General features: G+C 45.9%; 1 protein-coding gene across 4 annotated transcripts in view; it reads left to right on the plus strand.

Moving 5' to 3' along the window:
• The window catches only part of xrra1 (X-ray radiation resistance associated 1), a 59,489-nt gene that overhangs the window by 42,492 nt on the left and 4,771 nt on the right, over positions 1–12,226 (plus strand). For 3 of the 4 annotated variants that reach the window (XM_080197734.1, XM_080197736.1, XM_080197738.1), the window contains 4 exons: positions 3,076–3,348; positions 5,365–5,518; positions 7,663–7,778; positions 9,758–9,863. In XM_080197734.1, the coding sequence (XP_080053860.1) occupies positions 3,076–3,348; positions 5,365–5,518; positions 7,663–7,778; positions 9,758–9,863 (649 nt within the window). The remainder of the gene's footprint in view (positions 1–3,075; positions 3,349–5,364; positions 5,519–7,662; positions 7,779–9,757; positions 9,864–12,226) is intronic. The other variant, XM_080197737.1, reaches the window with a different exon arrangement.

The raw sequence follows: 12,226 nt of genomic DNA on the forward strand, positions 1-12,226 counted from the left end.
CAGAGAATCCTAGGGTAAATTCCATCCAGCCCAGGGGACTTATCTATTTTCATACTCTCAAGAATTGCTAACACCTCCTCCTTATGTACCCCAATCCCGTCTAGTCTACAACCCTGTGTCGCAGTATTCTCCTTGACTACACTGACTTTTTCCTGCGTGAATACTCATGAAAAATACCCATTCAGTGCCTCTCCTATCTCTTCAGGCTCCATGCACAACTTCCCACTGCTGTCTCTGACGGGACAGTTTATGGACAAGTGACCAAAGCTTGGACGAAGTGTTAGATTTAAGGAGTGGAGAGGGTTAGGGAAGGAATTCAAGATCATAGGGACCAGGTGACAGAATAGTTGGCTGCTAATTGTGATGTACAGAAGACCAGAATTGGAGCAGTGCGGACCTTGGAGAGAGAGCTGGAGGAGGTTAGAGAACTAGATAAAATACCCTATCCACTTTCACTGCAACTGAAGTTAGCCACATCTACCTGGCAAAGAAGAGGTGGACAGGCAGGTAAAAATCTGATTGGTGTCTTTGCCACCCAGCTCCCAGCTACCGGCTCCTCAGATTGGGCAGTAAGCGTGCTGTCCTGCAGTATTCAGGCCAGCTGTGATTAACCTGTCCAGGTGGGACCACTGCCTCAGAGCTGAGCCCAATCAGCTCCCTCCAATATCAGTGCCATTTGTAACAGCACCCTGGCCCCAGGGAAGGGAGAGGAGATTGTAGCACTGAGGGTTTCCCAATGGAAGCTCCTTGAGTTGTGCATGTTTACGTTACAAAAGAGTTGCCAATAAGAAAGATAGAAACTCTGCCTTTGAACTTACAAGTCATCAAATCACGTTATAGAGGAGGGCGTTCAGCCCATTGTGTCTGTGCTGGCTCTTTGTAAAACCATCCAATTAATCCCATTCCCTCGTTGCCCTGAAAATTGAGATATTTACATAGAACATAGAACACTACAGCACAAACAGGCCCTTCAGCCCACAAGTTGCGCCGATCACATCTATACCTACCAGGCCATAGAACTATCTGTAACTCCCAATGCCTTTAGGTCCCATATACTCATCCAGAAGTCTTTTAAAAGACCCCAGCGAGTTTGCCTCTACCACCACCGACAGCAGCCGATTCCACTCACTCACCACCCTCTGAGTGAAAAACTTACCCCTAACATCTCCTCTGTACTTGCTTCCCAGCACCTTAAACCTGTGTCCTCTCGTAGCGACCATTTCAGCCCTGGGAAATAGCCTCTGAGAATCCACCCTATCTATACCTCTCAACATTTTATAAACCTCTATCAGGTTGCCTCTCAACCTTCGTCTCTCCAGGGAGAAGAGAACTAGCTCACTCAACTTATCTTCATAAGGCATGCCTCCCAATCCAAGCAACATCCTTGTAAATCTCCTCTGTACCCTCTCAATAGCTTCCACATCCTTCCTGTAGTGAGGCAACCAGAACTGCACACAGTACTCCAAGTGGGGTCTGACAAGGGTCTTATAAAGTTGCAGCATTACCTCCCGACTCCTAAACTCAATCCCTCTATTAATGCCATTAGATCCCACATACTCATCCAGAAGTCCAGATTATTTATCCAATTCCATTTTGAAAATTAGTCTTGAATCTGCATCATGTTCCAACTGACAACAAAATAAATTTTCCCCACCTCCCTGGGTATCTCTGTGCATTAGCATGTAAAATTAAAGTGCTGAGGATTGGGGAATGTATTGAGATGGATAGAAAACTGGTTGGTAGACACGAAACAAAATGTAGCAGTGAACATGTAGCGCAGGAATCTGTACTAGGACCCAGCTATACACAATTTATATTAATGATTTAGATGAGGGAGATCTCCAAATTTGCAGATGACTCAAAGTTGGGTGGGAGAGTGAGCTGTGAGGAGGATGCAGAGATCCTTCAGTTTAACAAACTGAGTATGTGGCAGATGCAGTATAATGTGGATAAATGTGAGGTTATCCATTTGCGAAAACAGGAAGACCAGTTTTTATCCAAATGGTTATAAGTTAGAGGGGAGAGTGGAAGAAGCTCTGGGGGTCACCAGTCACTGAAAGTAAGAGTGCGGGTGCAGCAGACGGTAAAGAAGGCAAATGGTATGCTGTCTTCATAGTGGGAAGATTTGAGTACAGGAGCAGGGATGTCTTTCTGCAACTGTATAGGGCATTGGTGAGGCCACGCCTGGAATATTGTGTGCAGTTTTGGTGTCCTTATCTGGCGAAGGATGTTCTTGCTCTCGAGGGAGTGCAGCGAAGGTTTACCAGGCTGATTCCTGGAATGAGGAGAGGTTGAATGGTTTAGGATTATATTCACTGGAGCTTTGAAGAATGAGAGGGGAGGATCTCATAGAAACCTATAAAATTCTAACAGGACTAGACAGGGTAGGTGCTGGAAGGATGTTCCCGATGGTGGGGGAATCCAGAACCAGGGGTCACAATCTAAGGATTCAGGATAAGCCTCTTAGGACTGAGATGAGAGAGATTTCTTCACTCAAAGAGTGATCAGTCTGTGGAATTTGCTATCACAGGAAGAAATTGAGGCAAAAAAATTGTATGTTTTCAAGAAGGAATTAGATACAGCACTTAGCGGGGAAAGGTGGGAAGGTGGACTCAGGCTGGAGTCGATAATCAGCCATGATCGTGATGAATAATGGAGCAGGCTCAAAGGAGCGAATGGCCTCCTTCTGCTTTTATTTGCTATGACAGTTTGATTACAGGTGGTTTCTGGTGTCATAAAGCACGAGAAAGGTACGCTTTTCTATTTTTGGATTTGCCACTTCTCTCCCTTATTCGTTGCTGGAATAGCTGCTTTAAGGTGATTAAATGTTTCAGATTCCATTTGCCATTCCTTGAAATTCCAGGATTTTGAATCAGTGTTTATGGAATCCATGGAATGCCTCATTTTGTTTGAAATTGTAAATTGGAAGCCAGTCACCTGGTTTCTGACTTCTTGCTGCAGGAGTTCCAGTGTTGGGAGTTTTGCACAGTCAGGATTCCAGGCTGTGCCTCACTTACTGCCAGGTCCAGATTTTCCCAATAATAAGAGATTTGCATTTCCTGTTTGTTATTCCAGGTCAGCAGTCACATTCCGAGGATCCCTAAACAAGTCCTGATGTTGGAAACTGCAGAGCAGCTCCTGGGGATGGACCAGGTTGAAGAACCCAAGAGGCAGTATGAGGAGCCAGAGAGTGAAACACCAGCACTGCCACGAGATATCTGCACGGAGCTCATGTCAACCACATCATATCCTCCAAAACCCTGCACATTACCCGATCGCTCCCATGAAGGGAAATCGCATGTCCTGGATGATGAACTAAAGGAAACAGATGGGTTCTTTATGACTCAGGTCAGTTCCTTCAAAGTTACACAGATGAGTATACAACTTTCTGTTAGAAAGGGGAAGTAATGGCACAGTGGGTGAAGGAATGTACAAAATGTTCCCATTTATTCAACAAGGACAGAGGAAATAAGCAGCACGTCTGTCAGCATCTACCAGGAGAGAAACACAGGTAACATTTCGAGCCAAGGATCCTTTCTTGGAACCAAAAGGAGGGGGAATGTTAGAGTAAAAGAAACACTTTATTATTTATTTTATTAGTATCACAAGAAGGCTTGCATTAACACTGCAATGAAGTCCTGTGAAAATCTCCTAGTTGCCACACTCCAGTTCCTGTTCGGATACACTGAGACAGAATTTAGCACGGCCAATGCACCTAACCAATACGTCTTTCAGATTGTGGGAGGAAACCGGAGCACCTGAGAATACCCATGCAGATGTGGGGAGAATATGCAAACTCCACACAGACAGTGACCCAAGCCTGTAATTGAACCCAGGTCCCTGGCACTGTGAGGCAGCAGTGCTAACCACTGTGCCACCGTGCAACATAAGGCAGCAACTTGAAGAATAAATAGAAGATGGCCTGATGTGAGAGGGTTGTGGGGGGGGTTTGCAGTGAGACAATACATGTATGGAATATTTTTAAAAAACTAAAGGTGGGAGGGAGAAGGGGAGAAGGTGAAGATGAAGGAAAAAGGCCACAATCTAAAGCCTCCGAACTCAGCATTGAGTCCCAAGGCCTGCAAAGTACCCAAGAGGAAGATGAGATGCTGCTCTTCCAGCTTACACCAGGCTTCACTGGAGCAGTGCAACAGGCCAAGGAACGTGGACCATGAGAGCAAGGCGCCATGTTAAAATGGCACGCAAGCAAGGGTGGTGCCATGCTTGCAGACTGAGTGAAAGTGTTCCACAAAGCAGTCACCCATTCTGCTTTTAGTCTCTCCAATACACACACACACACACACACACACACACACACACATGACCCACCTCCTTTCATGACCTCTCTGTTTTTGTAATCTATACCCCATTCCTGTTCCCTTTCTGCCCCCACACTCCTAGCCTGTTGTGTGACACACTGTGCATGTAGATTTTAGCCTCACAGATGCACCACAGTGACTCCAGCTGTCGTTCTAGCTCTGAAATCCAGCCGCCAACCACCTTCTCAAGGGTAATAAAGGATAGGCAATAAATGCTGGCCGAGCTAGTGTCATCCACATCCTGTGAAAGAATAAATGAAATTGGAGCCAGACTGTCCAGGTGTAATGTCAGGAAGCCTCTCCTTCACAGAGGGCAGTGGGAATCTGGGACTCTGAAACTTGGGTGGGTCAATTGAAAATTTCAAAAAGGAAATCAGTAGATGTTTATTTGATAAGTATGTTCAAACTTCTTTTGAAAAAGCAGGTACAGGTCCTTGATTTAATTGGATAGTGGAACAGACTCAAGGGGTTGAGTGGTCTCCTCTTGCTTCTCCAGTAACATGGCTCTGTTGCTGAACTCTTACGAACAGTGAGTTGTCCAACAATCCTCCCTTAAGCATCATCAGCAATATTGCTCATTTTCCCAGGACGATGCTGATACCATATATTCTGTTATCAACTACTCCCTGTGCTCAAAATGTAATGGACTGGATGTTGAAGGCTTTGAAGTGTTTTGAATATGCTGCATTAATAGCTTTGTGTTTATTTGCAATGCTGTGTTGGAAATAGCAAACTGTTTTCCCCCTTTGACGGAACAATACTCACCCAGCATTTTGTGAAATGTGACCCAGTCATTGGGCAGCTTACACAATTAACACACTGACAGAAAAGGCATTGTGATAAAACTACCAAGTTCCTCGAGGATCTCAGCGCTGTGCATTCTCTGAACTCGATAGTGTTCGTGTGAATGTCTTCATTTACCTTGACTGAGGTCTGTACCCAGCCCACTGTCACTCCGCAGTCTCTACACTGCAGTCTGGAGAGACACTGAGCATGTGATCATCTTGTATGTTCTGATACTTATTGCTTCCAATTTTTACTGAAGGTTGATGAAACAGCATTGAGCAGAGAAGATGTGGAAAGCATGGAGGAAAGGCACACAGAAACATCCGTGGCAACAACAATTCTTCCTGAGAAATATAGAGGGTACGAGGAACTTCTGGATGCAAAACCTGACCCTGACTTTGTGGAGCCAATTGGTAAGAGATTCTACCCCATCCGCAGCATCCCACTCCCCATCCCCACACAGGCAGCCAGCTCTTCTCTGAGAGGTCTATATAATTGTACCGTAAAGAGCAGTTTTTGTACAATGAACAGTGCCAATAACACTGCCGAATCAAAATGGACAAAACAAAAATCGAGAATAAAAAGCCACTCAGCCCATCAAGCCTGTTCACTCTACCTCCTCTGACTCACCCAGTCAAGCATCCAGTAAATTCTCCTTATGGCCCAAACTCATTATTGTGAACATCCTTTCAGCAATGTCAGTGTTTCTGAGACCTGTTAGAAATTTATGGTACCCATGTTCTCATAGAATCCTGCATTCAGCCCATCGAGTCTGCACCGACCACAATCTCACCCAGGACCTATCCCCATAAACCCATGTATTTACCCTAGCTAGTCCCCCTAACACTAGGGTCAATTTAGCATGGCCAATCCATCGCACATTTTTGGACTGTGGGAGGAAACCGGAACACCCGGAGGAAACCCACACAGACACAGGGAGAATGTACAAACTCCAGTGACCCAGTGCCGGAATTGAACCCGGGTCCCTAGCGCTGTGAGGCAGCAGTGCCAACCACTGTGCTGCCCCAAATTCTGTTCTAATTGTCTTATTGTATCTCAAATTAATAATGTTCACAGATAAAAGTAAAAAGTTACACGCTGGAAAGAAAAATTATGGCAGGCAGTATAAACTAAATGGTGTGATTGTAATAGAGGGAGGAATGTGGAGACAGAGCTGTCTGAGGGTGTACAGATGCACATCTTTGGAGATGGCTTACACATTGAGAACAATGTTAAACAAAGACATATGGGAACCATTTTTAATTATTTCATAGATTGTGGCATCGCTGACTGGCCAGTATTTATTGCCCATCCCTAATTGCCCTTGAGAAGGTGGTGGTGAGCCATCTCTTGAACCATGCCAATCCATGTGGTGTAGATACATCCACAGTGCTGTTGGGGGGAGTAGAATTGCAGGATTTTGACACAGCAACTAATGAACGGCCAATATATTTCCAAGTCAGGCTTGGAGGGTAGCTTCAGGGTGGTGGTGTTTCCCATGTATCTGCTGCTTTTGTCCTTCTAGATGGTAGAGGTCATGGGTTTGGAAGGGTTTTATCAATAGAGACAAGAGTACAAAACCAAAGAATTTCTGCTGAACATATACAAATCACTGCTTAGGTTATTTGGGGTATTGTGTTCACTTCTGGACAGAATTCTTTAGAAATAATGTCAAGGCCGTAGAGAGGGGAGAGGAGATTTACCAATACCACTAATGAGGAACTTCCATTAAATGGAGAGTCTTGAGATGCTGTGGTTGTTTTACATTTACTTAACAAACATTTCACCCCTTTCAATAACCAAAGAGCTACAATTAACAATAAAAAAAACTTGCTTGCTGTGCTTTACATCTCATTCTGAGGGTACATGCTTGGAGGAGGTTCTCTTGTGGGGGTGTCTAGAATGAGGGGGCATGGTTTCAAAATAATTCTCTCATTTTAGACCGAGATAAGGAGAAATTCTCATGTCCATGTTGTTTGTGTTTGGAAATCTCTTCCCCAGTGAAATGTGGAGACTGGTTTACTGATTCTGTTCAAGGCCAAGTCAGTCAGGTTGTTGGTTGACAAGGGAATCAATGGCTAATGGGGGGGGAATGGTGGGGTGAGGAGAAAACCAGGCAAGGAGGTGCGGTTAAATCACATCAGCTATGACCTTATTGAATGGCAGAGTAGGCTCGATGGGCTGAATGGCCTGCTCTTGTTCTTATTTCTTTTGTTCTTCTGTTTTTTTACCAAACCAAACTGTCACGATAAACCAACTCAGCTTCAACCTGACAGCCAGGCTGATACCAGGATATTCCTCACACAAAGCATAACCACACACGGAATCAAATCCTGGACATTTAAAACCCTGGATTCAGTGAAGGAGCAGATAGATGTAGTGATGGGGAGGGTGTGGGATTGGGAGCTGTGAGATTGTTCAAAACAGATTTAACCAGGTGGCTTTCTGCAGTTTTCTGGATTTACCAGTTTGGTTTCAATATCTGCAGCTGGCAAGAAGCAGCACGCCTTTCGGTCACTCGGAGTCTCCCGATTTTTGTTTGTTTTTTTTCCTCCAGGAATTCAGCAGAATGTTCAACGGTTGGAACGCTCACTTCGGAAACTACAGCTGTACCCAGACCCCTTTGCCAGAGTCAACCTCCAACAGGAACCCTATGTTTCCAAGGAAAGAAAGGTAATTTTCCTCTGGAACCTTCCGGTCACATCACACATCACATTAGATGTGCTCTTAGGCTGATTGGTGTAACAAATTGTCCCTAAATTAGTCTCCCCTCAATCTGGTTTCCAATGTGGAGTGCCATAAGCATAGACAAGGGTCATGGGTGGAAGAGGGAACTCACAATGTTGAAATGGTGGCGCGGGCTGGTTGGGCCGAAGGGCCTGTTTCCCGTGCTGTGTTGTTCTTTGTTCTTTATTCTAAAGTTTAACAGCCAATAAATTATCTTTGGAAATAAAGACTCCCATTTCTGTCACACCTTTCTCCACCTCAGCTTATCCTGCGCTGCAGCCAATGAAGCAACTTCTGAATTGTAACCACTTGTTGTAATGAACCAATCTTTGCAGAGTAAGCTCCAGTAAACAGCAGAGATAACGGCCCAGTAATCTGTTTATGTGATACTGATTGAAGGATAAATATTCCTCCCTCCCAGGACACCAGGGAGAAATCCCCCAGCTCATCTCTGAAGGATGCCATGGGATCTTTTACATCCATTAACACCTCAGTCACTTTTGACAAAGCAGCACTCCCTCGGTACGACACTGAAGTGGCAACTGAGATTATGGGACTCAAGCTTTTGAGGAAGGACTTGAACCAACAACCTTATGATTCAGAGACAGGGACCATTGTACAGTATGGTGATTGCTGTACACAGTAAAAAGTCTGACAACACCAGGTTTTAGTCCAACCGATTTATTTGATGGTAAACTCACTAGCATTTGAGGGGATTCCCTCTTCTTCAGGTGAATGGAGAGTTCTGGCCTCAGACAGAGCATATAAAGCACAGACAGTTTATAGATTACTGATTAGAATGCACATTCTAATCAGTAATTCTAATCAGTAATCTGTAAACTGTCTGTGCTTTATACGCTCTGTCTGAGGCCAGAACTCTCCATTCACCTGAAGAAGAGGGAATCCCCTCGAAAGCTTGTGAGTTTACTATCAAATAAATCAGTTGGACTAAAACCTGGTGTTGTCAGACTTTTTACTGCGTTTACCCCAGTCCAACGCCGGCATATCCACATCATGATTGCTGTACAGACAGGAGTAGAGTCATTTTTCACACAGCACAATCCCAGTACATCACTTATTTGAGTGAATATTTTGATTATTGGTGATGTTGACTGAGAGGAGAGTGTTAGCACAGTCATATTGTTTAACTGGTGCCTGGGATTCTTTACCATATATCGGAGCAGGCAAACAAGCTCTCTGACCAGGCAGCACTCCCTCAATAAGGCATTGGAAGTGAATACCAAGTAACCCTTTAACTCACCCAATTGGTCAGTTGGTGAGATGGTAAAAATCAGGACCGGGATTCTCCCAAAAAAATTCTAAGTGCTGATTGAAGTAAAAATGAAGTAACCCCCGCTGTTTTTTTCAGCTGGTTTTTTCAAAATGTATCTCCCACGCTCTGCAGAGACTCACACTGAAAATCCGAGGGCCGGGGATATTCCTGCTGGAGAGGCCAGCAGCATAGTGCTGAGCAGGCCGATCACTGACTCTCGATTCCCCTCCCCCACCACCGCTGACCCCATGGCAGCACCCACCTTATCCCCAGCCTCCATGGAGACTTCAGCCCCGGACCCACGAACAGGATGCAAATTTGGATTTTAGTATGTAAATCAGCAATGCGCCAATTTCCAGCGTAGAGCTGTCGATGCTGGAAATCCAGCAGTCGGAGCCACGCAGAGGTCCAGCGGGGAGCTCGCTGAATGGTCTCTGCTGATGTCTCTGGGCCTGGTGCACTGCTGGAGTCGTGTCACAGACTGGGAGAATGGCCCCCCATTCCCAAAGGGCCTGTTCCTGGGCTGAATTTCTCTTTAGAAGTTCCCACGTTTGGATCCCAATCTTACTGAGGGTCAAAAGAAAGTTTTTAGGAGAGAAAGGTTATTATGTGCTGACTTGTGCAATTTACTCATTCAGTTTCTGTTGTGCAGCCTCGGACCCTGGCAGAGTTCATGCCTCGCAAAAGCAAAGCTGATAAAATGGAAGAGATTCTGAAGAATATGAAGGAGCAGCAATCTAAGACCATTATTCCATTAGGTATTTGATCAGCATCCAATTTCAATCCACCATGGGCGGCACAGCGGTTAGCACTGCTGCTTCACAGCTCCAGGGTCCTGGGTTCGATTCCCGGCTTGGGTCATTGTCTGTGCAGAGTTTGCATGTTGTCTGCGTGGGTTTCCTCCGGGTGCTCCAGTTTCCTTCCACAGTCCAAAGATGTGCAGGTTAGGGATTCAATGGACCAAATGGTCTCCTTCTGCACCGTAGGTTCTCTATGATTTCTGTGATTCTTTGACCATCTGCAAGGCACAAATCAGGAGTGTGATTAAATACACTCCACTTGCCTGGATGAGTGCAGCTCCAACAACACTCAAAAAGCTCAACACTATCCGGCACAAAGCTACTCCACAAGCACCCCATCCGCCATCTCAAACAATCACTCACTCTACGGCCAGCCCACAGTGATAGGAGTGTGTACCATTTACAGGATGCATTGCAGCATTTCACAAAACCTCCTTCAGCAACACCTTCCAAACCCATGACCACTTCCATCTGGAAGGACAAGGGCGGCAGATACCTGGGAACACCATCACCTGGGAAGATCCCCTCCAAGCCCCTCACCATCCTGACTTAGAAATATATCTCCATTGTATCAGTGTCACTTGGTCAAAATCCTGGAGCGCCTTCCCTAACAGCACTGTGGGTGTACCTACACCTGGAATGCAATGGTTCAAGAAAGCGGCTCGCACCATCTTTTCAAGGGCAATTAGGGATGGGCAAAAAATGCTAGCGTAGTCAGCCATGCCCACATCCCGTGAAAAAAAGCAAAAAAGTCACAAGATTCAGTACAAATGGGGCCCCATTCAGCTCCTTCAAGCCCTCTGTTCCCATCCCCCTGCCCCGGGGGAATGTCAAACTGATTCTTAAAGGAGTCTAGTTATTAGAACAAAGAACAATACAGCACAGGAAGAGGCCCTTCAGCCCTCCAAGCCTGCGCCGCTCATGCACCCAACTGAACTATTCGTTTCTATCCCTCCATTCCCAGTCTGCTCATATGACTATCCAGATAAGTCTTAAATGAACCCAGCGTGTCCGCCTCTACCACCTTGCTTGGCAGCGCATTCCAGGCCCCCACCACCCTCTGTGTTAAATACATCCCTCTGACATCTGTGTTAAACTTTGCCCCCCTCACCTTGAACTTGTGACCCCTTGTGTTCGTCACCTCCAACCTGGGAAAAAGCTTCCCACTGTTCACCCTATCTATAGCCCTTCATAATTTTATACACCTCTATTAGGTCGCCCCTCATCCTCCGTCTTTTCAGGGAGAACAACCCCAGTTTACCCAATCTGTCTTCATACTAAGACCCTCCATACCAGGCAACATCCTGGTAAACCTTTTCTGTACTCTCTCCAAAGCCTCCACGTCTTTCTGGTAGTTTGGCGACCAGAACTGGACGCAGTATTCCAAATGTGGCCTAACCAACACTCTATATAACTGCAACATCATACGCCAACTTTTATACTCTATGCCCCGTCCAATAAAGGCAAGCATAAGAACATAAGAAATAGGAGCAGGAGTAGGCCATCCAGCCCTTCGAGCCTGCCCCGCCATTCAATAAGATCATGGCTGATCTGTCGTGGCTCAGTTCCACTTTCCCGCTTTCTCCCCATAACCCTTAATCCCCTCTCCTATCAAAAACCCATCAACCCACGTCTTAAAAATATTTAGCGAGGCAGCCTCCACCACTTCAACGGGCAGAGAATTCCAGAGATTCACCACCCTTTGAGTGAAGAAGTTCCTCCTCAACTCCGTTCTAAACCGCCCCCCTTTTATCTTGAGGCTGTGCCCCCTAGTCCTATTGTCTTTTTTGAGCGGGAAGAGTCTTTCCACCTCTATCCTATCCATCCCATTCATCATCTTATACGTCTCAATGAGATCTCCTCTCATTCTTCTAAACTCTAACGAGTACAAGCCCAGTTTATTCAGCCTCTCCTCATAGCTCAACCCCCTCAACTCCGGTATCAGCCTAGTAAACCTCCTCTGCACTCCCTCCAAGGCCAAAATATCTTTGCGCAGGTGCGGCGCCCAAAAATGCACACAGTACTCCAGTTGCGGCCTCACCAATGCCCTATACAGCTGCAGCAAGACCTCCCTACTTTTATATTCAATCCCCCTCGCTATGAAGGCCAGCATCCCATTCGCCTTCCTGACCACCTGCTGCACCTGCAAGCTGGGTTTTTGCGACTCATGCACAAGGACCCCGAGGTCCCTCTGCACCGTCGCCTGCTGCAGTTTTTCGCCTCGTAAGTAATAGTCCTTCCTACCATTTTTCCTACCAAAGTGGACCACCTCACACTTGCCAACATTAAATTGCATTTGCCATTTCCTGGCCCATTCGCCC

The sequence above is a fragment of the Carcharhinus amblyrhynchos genome, chromosome 10, assembly GCF_965287045.1.
Source record: "Carcharhinus amblyrhynchos chromosome 10, sCarAmb.v2.hapA, whole genome shotgun sequence".
NCBI classification, from domain to species: Eukaryota; Metazoa; Chordata; class Chondrichthyes; order Carcharhiniformes; family Carcharhinidae; genus Carcharhinus; species Carcharhinus amblyrhynchos.